This window comes from Pristis pectinata, chromosome 14, assembly GCF_009764475.1.
Source record: "Pristis pectinata isolate sPriPec2 chromosome 14, sPriPec2.1.pri, whole genome shotgun sequence".
In the NCBI taxonomy this organism is placed as follows: Eukaryota; Metazoa; Chordata; class Chondrichthyes; order Rhinopristiformes; family Pristidae; genus Pristis; species Pristis pectinata.
In genome coordinates, this window is record NC_067418.1 from 35687228 (window position 1) to 35713741 (window position 26514).

Here is a 26514-nt window from a genome sequence, read left to right on the forward strand (position 1 = left end):
AGGGATTCCGTTGAGGATGTCCCTGCAACGTGTGGGAAGGGATTCCGTTGAGGATGTCCCTGTCAGACTCACATTCCGGCCACCACCGCCTTTTCTTGGTCGAAGGGACTAACAGTGACGTCACAGCGTTCCTGTTTCTGCGCCACGTGACTGCGCGAACGGCCGGATTTGAGGCCCGGTTTTACGGAAGTGACGACTTTTTCGCATGAAGGCTGAGTTGGAATAGGTGCGGTGAGGTTCTGCTGCAACTGGTGTGTATAGTTTCGGCAGCCGAGTGCTGGTGAGGCTTCGGCACCATGGATTTCGGTAGCATTATCAGTAGGGCATCCGAGAACCAAGTCGATGTCCAGGTCCGGGTAAGTGACAGTCTGGAAACTCTCCTAGCACTCTGATATAGGCCCAGCGAGAGTTGCATTGCGCTCTGTAAACACTCTGATTCCCTGAACCAGGCCTAGCTGGAGTTGCATTAAATTCTTTAAACAATGCAGCCCACTGACAGACCAAGGGAAAGTTCGTTTGCACCCTTTAAACACTCAGCTCATTGACTTGGCTTCAGGGAGAGTTGCATTGCGCTCTTTAAATACCCTAGCCAATGAGAGCCCGGGGAGAGTTGTATTGCACCCTATGACACCGCAGCCACTGACAGTACAGAGAGTGACATTGCACCCTTTAAACTCCCATGCACTCTGAATTGGATCCAAGGAGACAGCTTTAATCGTTCATCACCTTTTAATCTGGATCCTCTAAATTATTGTGCTGCTAATTTTGGGCCCAAGCAGAGTTGTATGTACTGCATCCCTTAAATGCCAAAGCAATGTCCAGAGTTAAATTACACTCAACAATTACACCAGTGCTCATTGCCAGGACAAGCTTAATTGAACTCTTTTTAAACTGAAGCACCCAGTGTCTGTCCTAAGAAGAGATGAACCCGATTTGAAATATTTCATAAAGTGCCTATTAGTGGTGATGAGTTCTTTGGTGTTATTGTGTGGATTTCTAGAATATGCTTGGTAAATATTACCACCTTGATGTTGAAGCTCATGGACGTTAACTGGCTCAACTAGAAAATTTGCTGATTTGTAAGAGACCAAGAGTAGGTTAATTCCTAAGATATGACTAGTGATGTGCAACATGGATCTTTGGTGGAGAAGCACACATACACTATTTATCTATAACATATACAGTGGGCGAGTAATCCAGATATCTGTTTCAGTGCTGCAAACATTAATTGCATTGTAATCAGTATAGATGCAAGCAATGGTGAAACTGTGCCAAATAGATTTCTATTGAGGCAAGAGTGAGTCATCCATTTTCAATGTAAAAAAGGGGTAAAGTCAAGTGCTGTCTAAATAGTAGACCATGAGAAATAGTGGTAGTCCAAAGATACTAATGGATCGATGTATAATGAAGATATCCTTCCACAATTATAAGATGGCAGCTTTCATACTTGAGAGATGTAAGGAATGTATGGAAAATTGAAAGAAACAATTTTGTCCTCTTAATGAATTTAGTGAAATTGTAGGAAATCTGCCTCCTGCTGAACAAATTTCCAAATGTGGAGTGAAACTGTGCACAGAGAATTTAAATACTTTTGTGTATTACTCTTTTACTTAGTTGTTTGCAATAACTGGAACTTCTTGCTAAAATCATAAGTCTGACTGAAGGTAGCTTGAAAAATATTGAAGCTGATTGAAGGTTTATGGCAATACAAATCTGCTGAGATTGAAATGAAGGACATCATTTGGCCCATCATGCCTGTGCCAGTTGAAAAAGAGCTACTTAGCTCATAGCCTTGCAGGTCACAGCTTTTCAAGTGCATCTCCAAACACTTTATAAATGTGATCATGGCTTTGGTCTCCACCTCCTTTTTTTGTTAGTGAATTTCTGATCCCTAGCACCTTCTGGGTGGGGGAGAAACTAATTTCTCATCTCCCCATTTAATCCTTGTACCATTTACTTTAAGTCTGAGGTCAACTTATGGTAGACCCCTGGTTATAAACTATGGTCCATAGACCATGGAAGACCCCTGGTTTTTGCAAAGGGAAATAGGTCCATTATTTTTAAGAAGACAGCCTCAGTCCATCCAATCTTGCTTCGTATTTAAAATATTACATTTGGGCAATGTTTTATAAATATCCTCTGCATCTGCTCTGGTACAGTCACAACTTTCCTCCATTGTGAGACTAGAAGTGTATACTCAAGCTGTGGTGCAAGTAGTGTTGTATACGTTTCTAGCTTAACCATATTGCTCTTGTATTCTATGCCTCGGCTCATAAAGGAATCTATCTTATGTGTCTTTTTAACTACTTATTTAGCTATATCCACAGATATTTAAAGGTACCAGTATAGGTGAATAAGCAGTTAGAAAGACACATAAAGGAAAGCATCTTATTAGCTGAAGCATAGAATACAAAGATACAACGTCCTTCTGTTTCTCCATACCTAGTGTTATTCTTTCATTTATTGTGTATTTCCTTGCCTGGAAGGAGCATTTTCACTGTTACAACTCCCTCTGTTTCCATTTTTCTCTTCGCAGTCTTAATTTCTGCATTTATCGCAAGATGGTGGTGTGGGGGAGGGGAGAAATTTTTTTAATTGTTTTTTTCTTAAATAATAACTTTGTACATTTGGCTGTTTTGAGAAGTTTTAATGTACCGTGGTTAATTATAATTGGTAAATAGGACTGGGATTTGCAGCTGATGCTTTGAGCTTATTGATGTGTAGCTGTGATGTTTTTGAAAGGAGAGATTAAAAAATCACACATGCAGCACATTTTTCTTCAGTGGTCGCTTTTGAACTCTGGCTGAACAAATATTCGTTTTCTTTGGGTGGAGCAGGTGTTTACTCCAAGTAGGATTTGATGTCATTTTCAGAGTGACTACAAAGAACCAAGTAATTCTGTAAATGTAATATTAAATTTGATTGTTGCTGATACCTTTGTTCTATGAAGGTATCCTTTATATGGGGGGGGAACTGCCTGTGATGAAGGATTATCTTTGTTATGATTGTAGAATATTTGATAAATTTCAGCTAGTATTGTTGGTAAGATAATTTAGCACAGCTTTCCATTAATTGGCATAAGAATTTTTCATCTAACCACACGGTAAATATGCTGTCCCAAGTGTCTCATTCACTTATGGGAACTTTGGTGTATTAAAATGTATGGGCAGGTGGCTTTCTCTTCAAGCTGCATTAATACCACTATGACGTGTGTCTTATGACTACAACATTGCATATGTTCTTGCATTCGCACTTCATTATTGGGGAAGTGCTGCACTGTGGGGGATGCTTTCTTTTGAATGAAATATTGAACCAAACTATATAAAAGTTCCCTTAACATTATTTGAAGAGCAGAGGTGTTTCATCTAAGGCCCTTGCCAAATGATATCCCTCAATGTATGCAGAAAGGATTATCTGGTCATTGTCATTGCTGCTTATAAGATCCATGAGACTTGATTCCACCCTATTACAGATATTCCCTTTGGCCTATCCATTCCTCCTACCACCTTCTCTGCAATTTAAAATTACCTTCTTTTAATATCTCTTGGTTCCGATGAAGGGACTCCTAATGAAACATTAACTCTGTTTCTCTTTCCACAGATGCTGCCAGGCCTGCTGAGTGTTTCCACCATTTGTTTTATTTCAGATTTCCAGCATCTGCAATTGTTTTGATTTTTTTATTTACCATGAGTATAATGTTTGCTGCATAAAGCACTGACTGCTGTTCAGGAGTAGCTAATAGACTATAAAGCACTTGAGTTCTGATATGTGCTATATAAAGGTATGTCCTTTATGCCAATGTAGAAAATATTCCGCTTCAAAATACCACTATATGCGATATTTTAGCTCACTTTTATTTTTTTCATTTAATAAAATCGCTTGTCTTTCCACATTTCATCATGTGTTATAAAGGCAATCAGAGGACTGGAGAGAAGGACAAGGGCAGCACAGAAGTTAGTTCCCACATATGTTTCTTTGAACTGGTGTTGGTGGGGTCTTGTGGTGTGACTGCTTTATTTGCCTGCAAAGCAGCCACAGCATTTTAAATGCAAGTGCTTCTGTACATGCTCAGTACATTCAAGCCTCTATACGGACTTCATGTTGTTTTCTATCAATACAACTTTGCTTCTAACGAATCCTTGTTCATTTTCAATATGGTTCATAGATTGGTTCTAAATTTAGGATCGTTTTGCACTGCAGATTCCTATCTACTAGAAACTTTTGAAACTTTCCAAATTCACCTAACATTTTATCTGGTTGCAGTGGATCTATCTAGTCCCATAATTGTGGAACACACCCAAGTACTTATGAGTATGGCTTATCATTTGCTTTTTAAATGACAACGAGGTAATCTATCCAAAGCATTCGTCTGCCTTGGATTTGCTGTAGATATATTTCCTCTAACTGTCTACTTGTATTTTACAGAGAGGAAGCAAAACAACCTCATTTTCAGATGTTATCCATTTACTGCTGATGAATTCTGAAAATTGCAAAACTGCTGCAATGTAGATCTTAAAATGATATTTCACCCTAGACCCTTAACCCATTTTAAATTTCTTATAGTATAAGAAGATGATAAGATCAGAGCTGAACTCGAGGCTAAGAGGTTACTTTTGTATATTTTGTTCATGGTAAGGAATTGTCTGACGTCTACATTTTGTGCAGCAAACCCTAATCCCAAAGGCAACTTGCTGAATTTGGGAAGATTTAAAAAAAAATCAGAAACCTTCTCAGCTGTCAACCATGATAATCCTGGCAAATTCATTCTGGTATTGTTAATTGTGTGAACTATCAGCCTAGCACCTCGAACCATAATATATAAGTACCATTATGTTGATTGGATAGTATCAGAAAGAAGTACCTTCAGACAGCAGATAACATCATTACTAATGATAGACAAACTAAAATTGCAAGTTCTATGGACTGTAAGTTATTCACATCTGCAGAGCTTGCTAGGGTTAAGTAGGAAAAAACGTTATTGGTATCTGGTTAAATCACTCATAAAAATATGCAAATTAATTGTTACATTGCCAATGTCTGAAAGCAGGGTCTATTTGTATAACTACATAAACCCACAAATAGCTTTTTTGAACCCAGGTGGAACCCCTTAGACTGTATGCAGGATCCCTATTATTCAAATTTAAAGTTAGCAATTTAAAATTTCCAAATACTTGCATTTAATCAGAGACTGACTGCAAGTGGAATTACTGTTTTACTGTGAGGAAAGAGGTCATATATTAGGGAGACAATTGAAAATTAGCAGGGAAAAGGAAAAGTGGAACCTTATTGTCGCAAAAAATGGATATTATAAATTTGAAGCAATTTTATAATTTATCTAGAGAGATGGAATGGCTGGCAATTTGAAAAGGGGGATTGGCCTAGAAAGGGGTGGTCTGTTAATTTTGTTAAAGTGCTTCCAATTAACTGAAAGCTTGGAATGTGTTTTTCGTCATCAGCATTGAATCTGTTCTGAAACTGGACTTCAAAAATGTGTTTTCTCCAGTGTGATTGTATTGACAGAAGATGGTTAATAAACAACTGGGTTGGAGCTGTGAATGGTGGAGTAGGGAGGAGTTAGGGAAACATTACTAACAAAGGAACATAATCACAGTCGTGCATGCAGCATGGAAGTGGGCCCTTCGACCTTCTGAGTCTGCACTGACCGTCAAGTACCAAGTACAATAATTCTACACTAATCCCATTTTATTCTTCCCATGTTCCCAACAGCTTCCTCCAGATTCTACCACTCACCTACACACCAGGGACATCAGCCTATTAATTCACTAACCTGCATGTTTTTGAGACATGGGAGGAAAGTGAAGCATGGAGTCGGAGTCGTACAGCACAGAAACAAGCTGTTCGGCCCTCCATATCCATGCCGACCTGTTTGCCCTTCTACACTCGTCCTATTTGTCTGTATTAGGTCTGTATCTATGCCATGCCTATTTAAGTGCATGTCTAAATGTCTCTTAAATGTAATGGTTGTATCTGACTTCATTGCCTCCTCTGGCTCTGCCACTGGACTTGCTTGATTCATCCTCTCACATCTGAGTCAATCTCAGCACCTGCTGCTATGCCTCCCAACCCCCGACCAAATTAGTTTAAACACCACCCCCCATACCCCCCCCCCCCCACAAAGCCCTCCCCAAAGAATACTTCTGCAAACCTCCCTGCAAGGATATTGGTCCCCCTCCATTTTAAGTGCAACCTGCCCTTCTATAGGTTCTACCTAGTCCAAATGTGATCCCAATTATCCAAGTACCTAAAGCCATCTCTCCTTCACCAGTTCTTTAGAAATGAGTTCATCTGTCCTGTCCTCCTCCTACCCTCAGTAGTACATGTCACAGGGAGTAATCCTAAGATTCTGATCCTAGAGGTCCTGCTTTTTAACCTTCTGCTGAACTCCCTAAACTTGCAGGACCTCATCCTTCTTTCTACCTATGTGATTAAAACCTAGTGTGGCTGTTCTCCTTCCTCCTTCGGTGTGTTCTGCACCTGATACAAAAGATCTCTGACCGTGGCACCATTGAGGCAACATACCATTCTAGAGTCTCACTCTCAGCTACAGAAGCGCATATGGGTTTCCCCTAAGTAACGAATCCCCCACCATTACTGCTTGCCTAGAGTTTTTCCTCCTCAGCTACGCAACAGAGCCTACCATGGTGCCACAAACACAGCTGCGGCTGCTTTCCTCTGAGAGGCCATCCCCCCAACACTATCCAGAATGGTATACCTATTTGAGAGGGGCATGACCAGAGCGGACTCCTGCAAAACCTGTCTGCACTTACTGCCCTTCCTGGTGGTCAAACATCTAATTTCTTTCTATACCTGTGGTGTGACCAATTCACTAAATATACTAATTATGACATTTTCCACATACCAGGTGCTCCTTAGTGAGTCCAACTGTTCTACACAGTCTGATGGGAGCTACAGCTGGCCACGGTTCCCACAAGTATAGTCACCAGGAACACTGGAAACATTCCTGATCTCCAACATCCTGCAGGAGGAGCATAGCCACTACCCTAGCTTCCATGCCCTTTATCCCCAGTCCCTTCTACCAAGATGGAGAAGAACAAGAGAGGAGAAACTCACACGATCACAAGGAAAACATGCAAACTCCACGTAGGCAGCACTAGAGGTGGGGATTGAGCCTGGGTCTTTGGAGCTGTGAGGTAGCAGCTCCACTAGCTATACCACACATGTTGCCTAACTGCCATATTTGCAATCTAAATTCCAAAACTCACTTTGTCATCAAATACCACTTTATTTGCCTCGTATGTGATCTCTCAAGTGTGCCATAGCTTATTGCTATCTTGAAAACTAATCAGAATCCATGCAGATGCCATACCTGATTTTTGTTCACTAAATATGTTCAATAACTTGTATGCAGGAGATGTCTAACCTTTGCATTGGATAAACGTATCACAACTAGTGACAAGTGAGCGAGTTGCATGTGATTGTATGTCAAAGCTAAGCCTTCAGGTACAACCCTGCCACACAAAGTACAAGCATTTGAACAGAGCTCTGTACATAAGGGGACGTCCTGCATGTACTGTAAATAAACTTGATTCATTGTCTTCAGTTTTGGAAATTTGCAGGCTGGTTGGGTAATTTGGGGGCTGCTTGGCAAATTGTATTATAATCAACACATTTTTTGTGAAAGATGAACCGAGGCAATCACAGACTCAGATCTTTGGAGGGGCTGAAGTAGTTGTTTAGGTTTTTTGATTTAGCCTAAGGTGCTATAATTAGAAACCTCCTTGGTTGTCATGGTGACAATTCTGGACTGTCTGATTATTGTTTGTTCAGTTCTCAAGATTTTGTGCATTACACAGAGCCTATTGTGTTTTTTTTTAAATCTCCATTTACATGAGTGAAGAGTACATGAGGCTTTTTTGATGTGTTTAGAGTTGTGCAAGTAGTTTTATTTAGCTGGTTTCCCAGGAGATAATGATGTCAATGCTGGTTTATAAAGTGTATAATTCTCAGATGAGGGCAAACCTGAGCTTTCTTGTGCTCTGCGCATGAGTACTTATCTTGGCTATTAAAAATCTTAATTCTTTTTATTAAACTTTTGAACATGTTTTTCCTTGAGTTCTTTTCTCATTTTTCAAAGAGCTGCCTTGTGCTGCATTACCATGGACACTGGCAGCTTGCCAGTACCTTATCCAGATGACTGTTCTTTGTGGAAACTAAATGAATGACTCTTTGGCATAAATGTTTTCTCATTGAGGGCATCACAGCCAAAAACAACCTCATTCTCACACACAGTTTCTGCCAATAATTGCTGAACAAAATCTGCTTTCCTCAAACCTCCCATCGACTCAAAGTGAGACTAATCACAGCATCCTAAGTAGCGCCCTAATTTGAACTGGTGCTGTGCAATTTTTCCCATATCTTTGTCAACGTACATTGTCCTTCTCACTTATGCCAAGTATTGATTTGAATTCTGGTGGTTTTAAAAAAAAGGGTTATTCTGCTCAGTGCACCATTATTTCCAAGCAGTGCTCTGTGTAGAGTCTAGTTGTGGAGCTGGTACTTGGAGATTCCCCATCATTTATAGTGGGAATCTGCTCTCAGGTACTGTTCTATTAGAATTTTTTTTTTAGTAATTAAACTTTTAATTTTTTTACTCTATCTTTTGTCTTTAAAATTATTGACTGTCATGACATTCAGAAAATTGAAATACATTGATAACTTTGACACCTTTGTCATCTTTTAGTTTCCAGTAGGGTTATATGAGCAGGGCTTGTCACACAATTACATTGTTTGAGACACTGCCATTGCTCAGCTTCAAGTTTCTTGGCCAGTAAGCCCAACTTTGTGTTTGGAGCAAGTAGTTTCATGATGGTGGGAATTGTAAGCAATGGGTGAGGATGGAAGACCCCATTAGCAAAAATTTGGATCCTAAAATTAATTTTTTGTGTACATCAGTCTTATTATTTGTCTTTGGGCTGTTGCTTGGGGGTCTACAAGTCCCTTTCAGAATGGCCCAAGGTGTCTTGCAGTTAATGAAACACTTTTGAAGTATAGTTGCTACATGTAATGTGAGAGTGCAGCAACCAGTTTGCACACAAACAGCAATACAACAATCCCACTTCATACAGCACAAAAGGAGGCCAATTGGCCCTCCAATCCATGTCTTTTCTCGGAGCAATTCCATCAATCCAATTCCCCATCTTATTGCTCTGTAATCTATTCTCTCTTGCATGCCTTTCAAGTCCCCTCGAGTTCATCTGTGACCCACCTACACTAGGGGTAATTTACAGCAGCCAGTTAACCTACCAGCATGCCTTCGGGATGTGGAAGGAAAACAGAAGTAATTTAAAATTTAAACTGGAGCATTTGAATTAGTGATATGCTTCTGCTGCTAATCTGTGTTTAGGATATTTTATTTCTTAATTTAGAAATCCATTTTGAATTATTTAAAGGAACAACAATTCTCTCGTTCAAATTTTTTAGGGTTGGGGTTGTTGAGCAGTAACGATGGCCTTGTATAGCATTTAAAAACTGTACATCTCATACAACAACGTGTAACATTCTGAACACCATTTACAATAAATAGTTCATAGTTGCTATCAGTTCTCTGATTACAGAAGGTCATGTTGGAAACCTCAAAGCAGCACATCCTGTGGAAGAGCATGGAGTTTCTGACACCAACTTTCTGGATTTTGTGTTTATTTATGCGTATATGTGTTATTGAAGGTGCTGTTAGATTTCCTCCATTATAAATACTGATACGCCTGCCATTATTTTACACCTCAAATTCAGAGCCAATGACATCTGTTTCCATCTTCTGAATGTCATTGTTTATGTGAAAGGAATATAGCAGGAGGAATTAATACATGAATTTGGTTCTTATTCCTGAATAAAACCTGCTGGAATGTCCTTGTAGCCAGTGGTGTTGAGATATTGCAGTTATTTGTGTATTACTTTAATCTTTTATCAATATATATACACAAGTTTCTCAGAGTTTGTGTTCTTATTTTTAACCCTTTTCCTTTCCTAGTTAAAAGTTACAGACGGAGTCCAGGATCTTTACAGATGTTAACAATCCTTCAACAGTTTACTCAAGGGTCTTCATGCATGAATCAATGCAGTGGGTCCTGTACAATTATTTGACTACGGAGGGAGGGCATTACAACTAAAGATGATTCTGTCCTTATTGATAAATAATATCCATCTTTGCGTTTTTCAGTAGGGTATCACTGGAAAGCTATCAGGATTGAAAATTGAAGCTGTGTTACTTGTTTTATTCTTATCACTTTTTGTTCACTGCCTGTTGCATTTAAAAACACCTTGTGTTTCAAAGCTCTTTGCAAGTGGTAAATTGTTTTGAAGTGCAGTCACTGCTGTTGCATAATGAAATCCTGCAATGAACATTGCACGGCAAAGTTCCACAACCAGTAAATTGAAAAACGTGGCAATCTAATTTATTTATGATGGTGGATATTGTAAACTGAATTATGTTTTTAAACGTGCAAAATGGAAGAACTTGATTTTAGCCTCTGCCAAGTTTGAATAGACATTCTAGCTAGAGCACTGGAAGAATTTGCCCCCACTCTTTGAATAGCTTCACAATATTACTTCTGCATCATTTCTCTGACTAATGTTTGCTAACTCGGCAGAGATAACTTTGTCTCTTGGAGTATAGTTGTAAGTGTACTCGTGTCAGTGTTCTAATTGCTTTTGGGCAAATTGTATATAATATATTTATGATTTTGTTGTTCTTTGCTTAACAGAAACGCTATAGCTTATCAGTGAAACCGCCAAAGAAGCACGAACAAGTGAAAGGGGTTCGGTCTGCAGCAGTGCAGGCATTTCTCAAACGCAAGGAGGAGGAGCTGAGGAAAAAAGGTAACATTACTTGAGAGATGTTTGTTGGTAGAGAAGTGTCTCATTTTCTGATGGGTTTTGTCTGCATGAATTTCTAGATCCTAGACGTGTGATGCTTGGGTTAGAAGGCAGAAGTGGCAAGATCTTGGATGGTTGATTAACTCTCAGAATGGTGCCCTTCAATATCTTTAATTTGTTCCCAGATAAACTCCTAAGGGTGGTGTTGATGTATATTTTCCTTCTCCTCTGAACATCAAAATACTTGCAGTTCTCTTGCACAGATCTTAAATATTTAGTTGCTGTTTACAGGGCAGTATGAGCTCCATGCTAGGAAACAACTAACATACTACTTGCCATGAAAAAATGCAAAACTCAGGGAGATCTAGAAGGAACCAAGAATTCTCCTCTATATTGTAACACTTGACAGAAAGATTGAATTGGAGGATAGATGGAATATGGACGTGAGCTGTTGTTGAATGTGAACCATTGGTATTGGTAAATGTTCAGATGTTCTTGATGTCAGAAGGCTAGATAACCCAGATAGTTAAAAACAGTGCCACGGATTTGAACTTAAAACAAAAAGATATAGTCAGTAGATCAGGCAGCATATATGGAAAAGGATTTGATGTGTGGGATGGCTGCTTCTGTGTACTAAAGTGTTGGTGAAGCCTCTTAGAGACACTGAGGTTCTGTGTTCACTTATATTCCCTAAAATCGAATCCAGCAAGTCCATTAATGACGTTCACTATCTAAGAGCAGTGGAAAGCTACAAGGCAATTAGACCTATTAACCGAATGCATATGGGGAAGTTACTACAACCCATTATGAGACTGAGTGAGTGCTTAAGTATGAACTGATCAGAAGATAAATGATGTTCCTTTTTATAGGGTTTTCTGCTTGAGGTGTATGAGGTGGTTAAAGGAATTGATAGGAAAAGCTAAAATTGGAACTGGGTCATTCTAATTGTATCAAGAAGAGCTTCGTCAGGGTGGGTTTAAGAAATCTGGAAACAATTTTCTGTCCATCCAGCTATTTCCACCTACAGTCCTATGGATAGCATAGGTGAACATTTTCAGAGTTGAGATGGATTATTTTTGTGAATTAAAATTGATAACCCCATTATCATATAAGCAGCAAATCCAGCACACTATCATTTTGTATTGTGATGGTCTGCCTGCAGATGTGTACTGTAGAGTAATTTGTTTTTATCAAAGCTTGAATAGTTTTCAATATGTTTAAGTTTGTTGTGTGAAAGCATTAAATATTTTCTGCTTTCTACAAGCAATCAGCAGTAAAAATGAAACACATTAGAGTTATGCAAAGGTCAAAAATGCTCTCCTGAGATCTCCTCTATCACAGAAACCGGTTTTCAACCAATTTTATTAACTTTGTGTGATAATCAAAAAATGGCTGAGAGCATTGGATACAGCAAAGGTTGTAATAATGAAGACCTTCACTTCAGAATTAACTGTGTCTTTAGCCAAAGTGTTTTGGTACTTTTATAGGTATATACTATTGCAAAAGTGCAGGACAAATCCAATCTGATTAGCTACAGTCAGTGAGTCTACCATCAATCATCAGCAAAGTGATGGAAGATGTTATAAATAATGGCATCAATGGGCATATGACCGCAAATATCCTGCAGTCTGCTACCCAGTTTTGGTTCCTTCGGGGCCAATTGGCTCCAGACCTCTTCACAGCATTGGCCCAAATGTCAACCAGGAGAGTTGAATTCCAGAGGTGCAGTGCGAGTAACTGTCCTTGACGTTGAGTCAGCATTTGATGGTGTGTGTGGCATCAAGGAACCCTGATAAACCTGATGTCAGTGGGCATCAGGGGAAAAGCAGCTCGTGTTTAGAGTCGGAGGACACACAAAGGAAAATGGTTTTACCTGTTGGCGTTCAATTATCCCAGCACCAGAACCTCACTGCAAGCGTTTCTCTAAGCCAGACATCTTTGGTTATTGTAAGCTCAAAAGTAGGGATATTCACTGATGATTGCACAATGACCAATTCCATTTGCAACTCATCTCCAAATGTAGCAGCCCATGCCTCCATGCAACAAGACCAGGCATTCTTCAAGCTTAGGCTAATAATTGGCAAATAACATTTGTGCCACAAAAATGTCAAGAAGTGAGAACCTCCAACAAGAGTGAGTTGAACTGCCTACCTTGCCATTCAATTTCATTCCATCAACCAAGCCCCCACCATCAATGTCCTGGGTCACCATTGACCAAAACCTCAATTGGACCAGCCACACACATTCTGTGTTTACAAGAGCAGGTCTGAAGCTCCATATCCTGAAGCACAGACTTGTCTCCTGACACCCTAAAGCTTTTACAGCATTACAAGGCGTGTCGGGTGTATGGTGGAATACTTTCCACTATCTGGATGCATGCAGCTCCAGCAACTCAAAAAAGCTCAATACCATCCAGGACAAAGCACTCCATTTCATTGGTACCCCCATCAATCACACTAAATAATGATTTCCTCCAACACTGGCGTTGCATAGCTGCAGTATATACCATCTACAAAATATATCACAGTTGCTCACATAGACTACCCTAACAATACCACCCAGACCTGCATCATCCTTCATAAAGAAGGACAAGGACAGTAAATGCATAAGAACAGCACCATATACAGATTTCTCTCCAAGTGACCTGGAAATATATTGCCCATCCTTCTCGTCCCTGGGTCTAAATCCTGCAATATTCTCCCCTATGGCACAGTAGGAGCACTTTTACCAGAAGGATTGGGATGATTCACCACCGTCATCTCTGGGCAGTCAGGAACAGCAATAAATGCTTGCCTTGCCAGTGACATCCAGATCCAGAAAAAAATGTATGAATAAATAGCTTGAATTGCAGAAAAATACTGGTGAATTATCATTTATTACACATTTCTAATTGCAGGAGTAGGTAATTTAGTTCTTTGCTAATCAGTGACTCAGTGGAGGAAAAAAATGCTGATTCAATGAGTTCTCATTCCTTTAATACTGTTGGCAATGAAAAATCTAATCATTCCTGATTTAAAGTGTAAAAATTGATCCAATATCTGTGAGCATTTGTGGAATGGACATTTAAACTTCTACCACGCTCAGCATGTAGAAGTGATTCTTAATTTCACTCTTGTTAAGTCTTGGTCTAACCCAGAGTTCATTTCTCCAATTTGCAGTTTAAGTAACTTCTTTCTGCTAAGCCTATCATTTCCCCTTTGTCTTGAAAACTTTGTTCAAATCACCCCTAATCCTAACTTTCAGGGACTGAGATACAACATCGGGGTTTTTAGGTAGTAAATAAAACTGCTATTTATACCCTACATCATGGCCATTGTTGAATGTATTTTTGAGACTAGTGTGCTAGTCCTTACTATAGTAATTTCAGTTATTCATTTGATTGGTATCGGTTGCTGGTTTAATTAATACAGCTGTCAACTCCATTGCCTATTTTTTTTAAAAGAATATTAATTTATATTGGGTCCAAATCTGGAATGTATTGCTGGAGGGAGTGGTGGAGTCAGGTACACTCAAAATATAATAAGTCTCTAGACAAGCACTTGAATGGCCAAAGTAATTGGATACCTGATGATCAGTATAGACGAAGTGAGCTAATATGCCTGTTTCTGTACTGTGTGACTTAGTGATAAATGTTGTTTTGGTAATGATTGGCTGAGCCTTGGCTGGATACCCAAGAGCTTCCCTACAGTTCCTCAAATATAGTTGGCAAGAAATTCCATGTGCTTGGCTATATAGACAAACCCTGTTTCTCTGTTATAATGGTAGCACTTCATTGTATTTGGGATCCAACTTGTTTCTTTAATTTTTTTAATGTAGATTTAGAAGACCGGCGGCGGAAAGAGGAGCTAATTGCAAAACGAGTTGCACTAAAGCATGATCGTAAAGCCAGAGCAATGGCTACTCGGACAAAGGACAATTTCAGAGGTTATGATGGTATTCCTGTGGATCAGAAAGGCAAAAAAAGGACTTCTGATGATGAGGGAAAGGAGCAAAGAATGGATGACAGCAATGAGGATTATTATGATAGGGAGCAGGCTGAAGATGGAATGTCAGAAGCAGAAGATACTGACGGTTCTGAGGAATTTGTGGAGCATTGGGATGAGAGATCGAGTAAACGGCATTACAGAGAGCCTGAGGTCACAGTTAAACAGCTGAAACGTCAACACAGAGAGCCTGAGAAACCATTTAAGGAGCCCAAACGACTGTATAAAGAACCTGATGAGGTGGCAAAAGTGCCTGAACAAGCTTATAACAAGGCTAAAAAGTCCCATGTTCCAAAGAAACCACCTATGAACTTCACAGATCTCCTGAAGCTGGCTGAAAAGAAACAGTTTGAGCCAGTGGAACTTAAGCCAATTAAAAAAGTGGAGGAAAAGCTACATACAGCAGAGGAACTGAAAGAACTTGAATTTTTAGAGCGCAAACGACAAAAACAGAATGACAAAATGAAATCTGAGAAAGTCGTCACAGTTTTGCATCCACCCAGCTCATCAAAAAAAGAACCTTCAATTAAAGGCAATAAAAGCACAAACTTAGCACAAGGCTCAGGAGAAAGAAATGCTTTATCCAGAGAGAATAGCTCAACGTCTGTCCACAGTATTAGCAAAAAGCCAAAAATGTCATCCAGTGAAAGATTACCTCCTATGGCGTCTCACAAGGCACCAGCTCAAGAAAAGTCCAAATCTTCTTTAGGGAGTGGCTATTCTACCTCCAAAGTATCTGGTAACAGTAGTGGGAAAACCGCAATAAATGTCTCAGCAAAATCCAGAAATAGCTCTCAAACACCAAGCAAAGGTTTGAAACCTGGATCAAATGGAAGCCATTCTGCATTGTCTTCAAAACACACCCAGAAGAAAATCAATAGACCTACATCATCTGGGAAAGTTGACAATGTTTCCACAAGACATGAAAGGACAGGGTCTTCAAATCTATTGCACTCCAGAAGTGCAAGTAGTTCAGCTCCTGAACGACCCAAAGTTTCCTGTGGCATTAGCCAAAAGCAAGCAAGTAGTGCAAGCAAGTTGGACCAACCACAATCAAGCAACACTAGTCAGGCGAGGCCCAGCAGTGTTAGTAATTCTCGGCCTTCTCGTGCAGGAGCTTCAGACTCCACACGACCAAAAGAAAGGGGCAGTTCAGGTACTCCAAGGCCTAATTCTGGGTCTCTGCAATCAAAAAGCACAAATGCCCCTGGATCGATACGATTGAGCAGCACAGGATCAATGAGACCTGGAACTACTTCGGCTGTGCCAGGACGACATGGGAGCACTCCAAGTTCTGGAGCTGGACGGCCTGGAGGTGGAGCCACAGAATCGAAACCCAAATGTACTGTGGTATCAGAAACTATATCATCAAAGAACTTTCCATCAAGGCCCAGCAATGGACAGATGATCAACAGAAGGCCACCACCAACAGGGTACAGACCAATGATGCGCCCGCCAGGTACAATATAAAAATATGAAATTGTAAACTTTAAATATCTTGTGCATTATTTATTATCTAATGGCATAGAATTTAGAAGGAAAACAAGAGCCCTAGGAACTCCAACTGTAGTCCAATCCCAGACTGTCTTACTTTACCCACCCCTAAGCTGCATCAAGGATTTGTGTTTGGATATACAAGAGGCGATCTCTCACCCTAAGAATTAAGTCAGTAAAACTTAATGAAAAGTCTCAGACATGGAACATTAACTCTGTTTCTCTTTCCACCAATGCTGCCTAACCTGTTATTTCCAGCATTTTCTGTTCTATTATTTCATATTTCCAGCATGTACAGTTTTGTTTGATTTTTCACATTGGATAAATCTTCCTATTAAGAACCACTCGGAGTCTTCTCAGTATGAATAAATCCATTCTGCATGTATGCCTTTCATATCCATTTAGACTTGAACAGAGTAAATTGGATTTTGCTGTCCAGGAAGATGGATATGTTGGGAGAGTACATGTATTCTGTCTGGCAAATGGTTTTAGGTATTGACGCATTTATGGTTTTCAAGTTAGGAGTTTGGTTCTTGCAGATTGGTGAACTTGAGTAAAATACAAATTATTTTAAAATATATTTCAAATGGTGAAGTGTGAATATTTTTGTCATCTCTTGCTACCAGATTAGGGGGCAGTCATTTAAAAATAAGGTCATTGGAGCTTTGTTCGGAGGGTGGTCAATCTCTGGAATTCTCTACCCCAGAGCTTTGTGGAGGCGAGATCACTAGAGTTACTTAAAGTGGAGATGGATGAATTTTTGAAAGACTGTGGAATTGAGGACAATGGGAAACAGAAGAAGAGATGAAGCCTGGGGCCTCATTATGGTGGGACAGACCTGAGGGGCCCTGTGGCCCTACCTGTGTTCTCATGTTCATGCAAAGCAATTTCCACACACATGGGAATAAAAACAAAGAATGCTTTTGAATTATTCTAGAGTTATTGTCCTATTTAAAGGGTTATACTGTATCACGTGGAGTAACATGTCTTGATTTGACCAAATCTCTGAGCTAATCTCAGCCAATTTGGCTTCAGCTACTCTCTACAATTCTGCTTCCTGGAACTGCTACTGAAGTGCTAATATTTAGGTCTTGGTTGAGAAGCTAGTTAAATTAGGATTGAATGCCATCCACTATCAAATCATCTGCCAAGACTGTTGAATGGGAGGAATGGAATTATGGATCACCAGGATGGTTGCGAGAGTGAATTGATGGAATCTGAACCCAGAATTCAAAATGTGGGTCTTTTTTTTTCTATTCTGATTCTTGGCAACACTGAAATGTTACCTCTGGAGAACTGAGGAATGGTTATAATGTCTCCACTATAAAATGATACTGACTCAAGTGATGCTGTGCTATCACACTGGGCAGACCCTTGCCCTGACTGGGAATCCATGGTCTGTATTTGTTAGTTAACAAATGTATTGCAAGGTACCACGATGATTTGGTTTCTGTGCCACAGGACATCCTGCAAGGCCGCCTGGTCCTATATCCTATAAACGACGACTGGACGATGATGATGAGGAAGAATACGATCCAGAAATGGATGATTTCATTGATGATGCTGGGGAATCGCAAGATGAAATCTCAAAGCATATCAGGGAAATCTTTGGATATGACCGTACCAAGTAAGGCAACTCCTTTCAATCTCTGTCTCTATTGTGGAGCATTACTGAGAAATGACCTTGCCCATCTTGTATAGGAGAATCCAGAACACTGATTCATTTCTAACCTTTAAAGTTGTAGACCTATCAGGGTGTTAATAGGAAGCAGTTCTTCACACAAGTTGTGAATCTGCAACTCCTGTGAATGAAACACCATTGTAAATTCTGAAATTGGGATTCACAGGTTTCTGTTAAAAGGGATATGGAACTAAGGTACATTGAAGACTTGAGGTAAAAATAAATTATCTATTCCACAGTGACCTTTCTGGACCAGAAGACTGCTTGATTGGCTTCAAATCTGATGAGTTTGCATGGTGGGGAAGGGAGGAAAGAGTAAAATAGTGGGGTCTGTGATTGGATATGGAAAGCAGGAAAAATAACTGACAGAATAGATTGTGGTGCAGGCACAAGACGTGTATCGTCTAACTGTTTTACCACCAACTTTCCCATTCTGCAGGATGTTGAATACTCTTTTCCAAGTAAGCAGTGATTTGCTTGTACTCTCTTCAATTGAGCATACTATATTCATTGTTCACTACTTGGTCTCCATTATGCAGATTTGGTCATTGCTTTGCATATTACTTCAATTTGTCTGAAAACATAATCCCCAAGCTTTCAATCACCTCTTAATTAACTGACCCAAGCCCACTTTGACCTCAGTCCTTAGCCTCTGATAAGGTCTCAGTGAAAGCTGGTGTAAACAAAGAACAGCTCCACATCTTGCAATATTGTTATTACTTATTCACCAGATATGAGTGGGCATGACAAGTCCAACATTCAATCAGCGTCTGTAATTGCCCTCGAGACAGTGGTGGTGAGCTGCCTCCTTAAACCATTGAATTGGAGGCTACTCTCACAGGTTTGTTGGGCAGTAGTTTGATTAATTGATAGTGAAGAATTATGATTAAGCACTTCAGTCTTCATTAAATTTAGCATTTTCAGATCATGAACACTGCCCCCCATTTTTTTCAGATGACAATTGTTGGTAAAGATTCCTTTGTATCTACTCGTGCTTTGTTTATTATCTCATCCCATTACCATCTTTACCCTTGTACTTTTGTCCCTTTTGTTGTCTAATTCCTTCACCCCTTAAACCATTATTATTCTTTCCGTTAAATTTAAAATGATTTGATGTGAAAACCACCTTGATCAGTGAAAGCTTTAGAATCGGTGTATTCAGTTTTTAAGGTAGCTTCATCATGTGCATTAAACAAGGCAGGAGGCACGATCTGGGTCTTTATAGCCTTAACCAAACTAGATCCAACCAGAGGACTGATGATATTTCTATGCATCTTTGTAACATCTCTTTATTCCATTCCCTAATCATGCTGTCTCAGATCTGCATTCTGAGGGGTTCTACACTGTTGAGCAGTGGCGTGTTTTCTTACTGAAATATGTATAATCCCTTAAGGCTACTGTTCTACAATATACAGCCCCTTATTTCATCTATCTACTTTGTCTTTTAATCTTTAAGCTACACGTCACTCAACCATCCAAAGCCCCAAAATTTGTGCTTAGCTGAATAATATTATCAATTCAGTGTCCATTCACTACATTTTAATTGTTATCATGACCTCCCTGTAAATCTTTTGAAACCTATCTTAAAATTTCTTGAAGATCCAAACGTACTCTTCTGTTGTCTCTTCCCACCTCTCTTTTTGATTCCCTATCTGATATGTTCTGGTAAGATGGTTCAAATTCAGTCCAACTATTCGTCCTTTATTAAATCTGCTTGATTTGCTTCTTGGATTTATTTACCTTTTCTCTCTGCTGTATGTACATAATTAATTTATGGCAAGGGAGGGAATGTACATCTTTTAGGTCTTACTATTTTGAACAGCAGAGCTGCTTTCCCAGGCTGGGGTACCATTTAAAAATATTTTTAATAACCTAGAAACTTGTCTCTGTGTTTTACAAAATATCTATTCCTTCATTTTTCTTCTTAACACCTGTTCCATGGTCTAAATTCAAATAATCTTACAGCTGAAACTGTTTTACTAAAGGCAAAGTACTGCAGATTTTAGAAATAGGAAATGGCCCACACAGATATGGAAATACCCAGCAGGTCAGAGTTAGTGTTTCATGTCACTGACCTTAAATTTTCTTGCTGCACGGCTACTAGAGCAATATTTCATTGTTACTAACTCACTTTCATTATGATGTGGTCACAGCTATTAATCACATTACATCTCTAATTTAGAATTGATTCTGAATCACCACATTTTACTTGATATCCTATCTGTTTCAAACTCAACAGATGCCTCTTGTCCTGAGTGTTTCTAGTTTTTTTTTAATTTTGGCTTCCCAGTAAAGCAATATTTCACTTTTGTAGAGTAAGAACTAAATATCCTAATGTGATATTTCACATATGGATGAAATGACTTGCTCCTTTTTCTGAAAAGACTCAGGATATTGCTTTTTCTGAAGCAGTACAACAGTTGAGGAGGAGGAAATGTCCAGGCATATTTTCTGATCCAGGTTATTTATTCTACATTTTTATTCTTTGTTCATAGCTCCTTATTTTATCTCCAGTTTTGGTAGCCGTGGAAGTAAAATTGTGAATACAGTGATTTTCTTTGTCTATTTTGCAGCAAACCATTAGTAGATTGTGGGGGAAAAAGCAGGATAGTTTTAATTTCCAAATAGTGTTTTTTGATTTAATATTTATCACTGATACTGAATTATATGCTAAGTGAGCACAATTACTTTAAGTCAAGCAGACCAAAGTCTTGCTGGTGATGTTGGTGTCGTACATGAACTGACTATGAAGTGAGTTTACTCCTGAGCTGGTAAGGAACTGCAGCTGCAAATTTGGAACACACTGATCTATTTGTGTGGCTGTACAGATAGCTGAAAGAATGATAATGTTTGCAGAGCTGAAGATTGCAGTGCAGGAGATTTGGAAGCAGGAAATCAAGGTCTTTACTCAGCATTTAACCCATTCTGTTATCTGATCGCTTGATGGCGCACGTAGAGGATTTGGTCTTGGACTTTTTGCATCCATACCTCAGCAATGATTTTAACAATGTATCTCAAGATCAAATATTTATCCAATAGTTTTTAAATAAAAAAGCATGCTATTTCAATCTTGTTGTAACATCTGGGACTTTTGCTCATGATGTGAAACATCTTGTTTACAGATAAGGTATTGAAAAGATGAGAGTGTAAAATTATTGATTCCTGAGCAAAGCAGTTCCCCTCACAGTTTGGTAGCTTGGACATGATTTAAAGAGTCATACAGCACAGAAACAGGCCCTTTGGCCCAACTGGTCCATGCCAACCAAGATTCCATCCAAGCTGGTCCAATTTACCAGCATTTGGTCCATGTTCCTCCAAACCTTTCCTATTCATGCACCCATCCAAGTATCTTTCAGATGTTGTTAATGTAGTTGCCTCAACCACTTCCCCTGGCAGCTCATTCCATATACTGACCACCCTCTAGGTGAAAAGATTGCCCCTCAGGTTCCTATTAAATGTCTTGCCTTAACCTACATGAATTGGCTGGCAGCATGAGAGCCCACTGTGTAATACCTATTTGCAACACTGTGTAATACCTATTTGCAACACTGTGTTGGGCAACTGCAATATTTACCAAGTCAAGATCTTGCTAAGCTTGTATAGTGAAATAAAAGTTATTAGCAAGCATGACAAAAAAAATTAGCTTAATTCCTTCCTGTTCTGCATTTTCATTTCCTTAACTCTCTTCCACCACTACTAAGATTGTCAGTTTCACACTAAACACTACATTCTTAGTGGCCTCTGAAATGGGAATGATGCATAACTTAGTGATTAAAATGGTTTCACTTTGGCAAGGTTGTGCATCCATAGTGAAACAAATGTTTTTCTCAGCTCTGTGGGTTTACTGCACCATTGCTATGATACTGATGGTCTGGTCTAATGCATTCAGTCCATAGGAGAGATAGAGGAACACTAGGCCCAAATAAGATGTTTTGAGGTAACCTTTTAACACAACCAGTGTTGTTTCATTGGGATTTTTTTTTTAAAAAATCACTGCAAAGTTTACTAGTTCTATAAATAATCTAATAATGTTAGAAGAAAGCACTTCATTAATGGCACTCTGTCACACAGCTCCAAGGTGGCTTGTGCTCACAGCAGAGTAGTGGTACATATTCTCAGGGACGGGTAAGGTGGATCCAAGTGAGCTGTGCCTGAGGTGGGAATACTGTTTGAAATGAAATGTCCCCTACTTTGTTCTGATGAAATATGTTCCATTCCCCAGCATGTAATAAAAACATGTTGGAGATGTGCAGGAACACATTGAAAACATGATACAAATACAATGAACCGATCCATAGATGCTCATTTTCCACAGCTCACTTTGAAAAGTACTGGTTAAAATGCAGGGCCCTGTGAAATTATAGCCCGGCACTATTTTTGTGTTTCAGATACAAGGATGAAAGTGACTATGCTTTGCGATTCATTGAAAGCAGCTGGAAAGAACAGCAGAAGGAGGAAGCTAAAAGGTAAACTTCAGAGTGAAGCACTTGTCAATATTGCCTGGAATTGGCATTGAAAGTAATTTTACATGTTCAGCGATAGTTTATGTATTTGTAAGTTTCTGAATGATCAGATAATGTGACGTTTATTCCGGCGTGTCACTTGTAACACAAAAGTCCTTACAGTTAGGTGTGGCATGAGAGGGAACACTTCCGTCTTGACAATTTCCTCCTTTGTCCTCAAGACATAATGCTTTGTTTAAAAACAGATCTTGGGTGCTAACTACCCTTCATTCATTTGCTCTACTGGCTGTAGCTTATTATAAACTTGACCAGTTATCTGATTGCTTAGAAGAAGACCAGTATCTCCACACTTGTAGCAGATTTCTGGATAGCAGTTGGCTGCTTTGCCAACTTTTCCCTGACTAATCCCCAGCCATGCTTTAGTACATGTAGTGTAAACCCAGCTGGGAACAGTTAATTCATCATTGCAAAGGGGGGGGAAAGTAGTCATTTGGGTACATTAGGTTTTGCATCTCCTGGGTAAAATTTGAAAGATTTGTTTTCATTATGTAAGAAATGAGCTGACAGATGTCTAGTGCAATCTTTCAACTTCTGATTAATTTGTGTTAGTGGTACGATGAACTGCTTGCACTTCATACACTTCAGTTTGTTTAGGCTTTGTTAAAACAAATTTACATGTTATAGATGATGGTGATGTATGATATCAGCATTGTCTGAAGTTTTATTGTAGAATGGGTACCTAGAAAAAAGAAACTACTTTCTCAATTGGCCATTTGCTTTAATGTCATTTGACATTTAAGAGCTGCAAACTGGCGACTAATTTGCCTGTTTATTGTCATTTCCCTCTAAATGTGGATGCTGGAGACTCTAGAAGATAGGCAATAGAAGAGCTCTTAAAGAAGTATGTGTGCTATATGTCTTGTAAAATGTGAATCGCTTTCTTCTGCAGCTTGCGATTGGGTATAATGGAGGATGCAGAAGAGATGAGAAAAGAGGAAGAACTAAAAAAGAGGGCAAAAGCTAAGAAACAGAAGCTTTAGTTCATTGAAGACATTTCACTAAACTTATTTATTATATTTATATAAAAAGATCTGGTTATATTTGAGATGTAATATGCACTAAAGTAAGGAATTAACTTTATACACTGTGGAACTTGGTAGCTGATTGACCAATTCAAGCGAAAAGATAAATTAGCATTAAAGAAAGCAGTGCTGATATTGGAAGTAATTTTACGTAATTATATGGTGCATCGCCAAGTAGTTTTTTTTTCTGTTCCTAGTTCTAATGCATTAGACAAGGTGTTCTTTTATTTCATATGTGCCATAAATTTTAATTGTGGCCCAGGCCCTGATAGCTCCAGAATATTAATTTGTGTACTATTGATGTTTATCACATTGCAGGTTTGAGACCTTGCATGTCTTAAAATGCACCAGGTAACATCTAACTATTTCTGCCTGTTTGTTCTATACGTTATTTTTCATTTTGCTTCCAGGAGAGGGCAATGCAGTAGATTGGACATGGCCTTTTTATCTCTGGCATCCCCTATACAACCCTGGCTCCTATGTAAAATGAATTTGTTTCTTTCGCCCATGGGCTTATAGTCCAAATCTCTTGTGTGTTAAATTTGCAGTTGCACGTGGTGAAACCCCAAAGTGCCTGATGTGGGGGAAAAATATTAAAAGAACCCAAGACTATCATTCAACATGCCTGACCTTTCAATTTATGGCAACAAAATAGATTTTGAATAATCTGAGTTTTTTTAATTTTCTCTGCTGTGCCATCTGTCGGATTATTCCATTGTCATGTTTTTCAGCAAGGAAGTTGTTTCTCGTTGCTATTTCACACCTAATTTAACCAACTCAATTTTTATGTACTCTGGTCCTAATCCCCCACTGTTGTGTGGTATTGGGGGTGTTTGAGGTAAAAGCAAAAGACACTTTGTTGCAACTGTGTAGATTGTTTGCTCTTTACCCAAGTGCGTCATACCTTCCTTGGGAATGATAGAAGCTGATATTGGGTGCCTAAATTTGAAAACATTTCAATTCGCCTTGATTAGGACAGTATTTTTTCAAGAAAATAACATACTTGGTAATGTCTGTGCAATTTATTTGAACCTGCATCTTGTGTTCGTGAAAAGGTTGAAGATCACAGTTTAAAAAAAATATACTGATATACATTTTGTAAGCTTTTTGATGAGAAAAATGCAAGTACAGATGCATTAAATATAATTGATATTCTGTACAATAAATTTTTATTACATAGTTTATCATATCAAGTTGTAGTAATTCTTTTATAGTATTTACATTAGTAAGTGCAACTCAATGTAGCAATTGAAGTAGTCCAGATAAGCATGTCACCTGCACATCTTTAAAAGATTGTCACCAAATAAATGTTTTGGGGATTATTAAATCATTTCCTACATGACATTTTAGCAGTTCCCTCACTAAACTATATCATTGACTTGGGGTTCAACTTGAATTTTTTTTTTTTGCTGTGTCTATCACACATTAGGAAGGGTCATCCTATTTCAAATTGCATTGACACGGAGAAATTAGAGGAAATGTATCACCATTTTTGCAACATACAGATATAGAGGTACTTGATTTCATACTTGATGGCCTATACTATTTTGGACTAGATTGGGATCATTGGTATAATCTTATGCCAGTGTTTTCATTGGATGAGAGGGTTGGATATAAACTCTGTCAATAATGGATCATCATCAGGCAAAATAACATAGGGCAAAAAAATTGGTAAAGGGAAAACTTGGATACCATACAGTGTGTCAGGTATATTCAGGATGATATGAGAAGGCTTAAAGAAGAAAAGTAGAGAGATTTAGAATGGGAATTTCAGAACTCAAGCCCTTGTCAGCTGTTGTGGGACTAAAGGAGTTTGCATCAAAAGGGAAAAGTGAATCTCTGGAGGAACCTGAAAATGAGGACAAGAATTTTAAATTCAAACTATTGTAGGACCAGGAGCCAATCCAGGTGAGTGAGCATGGATGATGGGTGAATGGGACTTGGTACAGGATAAGAAATGGGTAACACAATTTTGGATGTGCTTAATTATGGATGTCACAGTTGAAGATTGGCCAGAAAAGTATTGGAATAGTCAAATGATTTGGAGCATTACTTAGTCCACATGGGTAAAAGTTTTCAGGCCAAATAAATTATTTTCTGCATTCTTAGTTTCTACCAAAGGAAAAACTAACATCCCTCCGAATGAAGCATAGTTTGTGCTTTTGGTTTGTGTTGCCTTTCAGCTGTCAGAGGTCACTCATTAGTGCTCATAGGGCAGTTGCTGAGGTGTCAGGCCAGCTCATTCTTGATGGCAGAATGCTCTGCATAAAAACTCTGTTCTGCTTTTCAGAAGAGGATGTACCCACTACCTTTCTCTTTGAGCTAGCCATCTCCTGAACATCATAGTTCATTCAGGCAGGGGACTATGTCAATGTCAGAATCATGTAGCACAGAAACAGGCCCATTTAGCTCACCTCATCCATGCTGACTGTGATGCCCATCTCCACTAATCCCATTTGCCTGTATTAGGCCCTCCACACCTTTCCTATCGAAGTACCTGTCCAAAAGCTGCCTTAATACTGTAGTTGTATCTGCCGCTATCACCTCCTCTGACAGCTTCTTCCAGATAACCATTATCCTCTGTGTGGGGGGAAAAACCTATGCCTCATCTCCTTTTAAATTTCTCCCCTCTTATCCTAAATCTGTGCACTCTAGTTCTAAACTCCCCTGCCCTGGGAAAAAGACTCCAATAGTCATCCGATCTATGACTCTCATAATTTTCTAAGCATCTCGTAACTTTATAAACTTCTATAAGGTCACTCCTCAGCCTCCAGTGTTCCAGTGAGAATAACCCAGCCTATCCAATGTCACTAGAATAGTCATGTGTATACGTAACAGGTATAGAGGAAATTTAAGTTGCATATATATTCAGTATCAGAGCTTAAGAAACCTCTTGCCGGGCTACAAATCCACTCTGATATTCCTGGTGAAATGAATCATGGTGCTAGAAAATTGCA

At 39.1% G+C, this 26514-nt stretch overlaps 1 protein-coding gene across 1 annotated transcript; it reads left to right on the forward strand.

Moving 5' to 3' along the window:
* Positions 1-194: 194 nt before the first annotated feature.
* spty2d1 (SPT2 chromatin protein domain containing 1) lies at positions 195-24820 on the forward strand. The gene is made up of 6 exons (XM_052029204.1): positions 195-356; positions 10743-10857; positions 14671-16296; positions 17793-17958; positions 22401-22478; positions 23425-24820. The coding sequence occupies exons 1-6, from the start codon at positions 297-299 to the stop codon at positions 23513-23515; spliced, it is 2136 nt and encodes a 711-aa protein (XP_051885164.1). The 5' UTR covers positions 195-296; the 3' UTR covers positions 23516-24820.
* The last annotated feature ends 1694 nt before the right edge of the window (positions 24821-26514 follow it).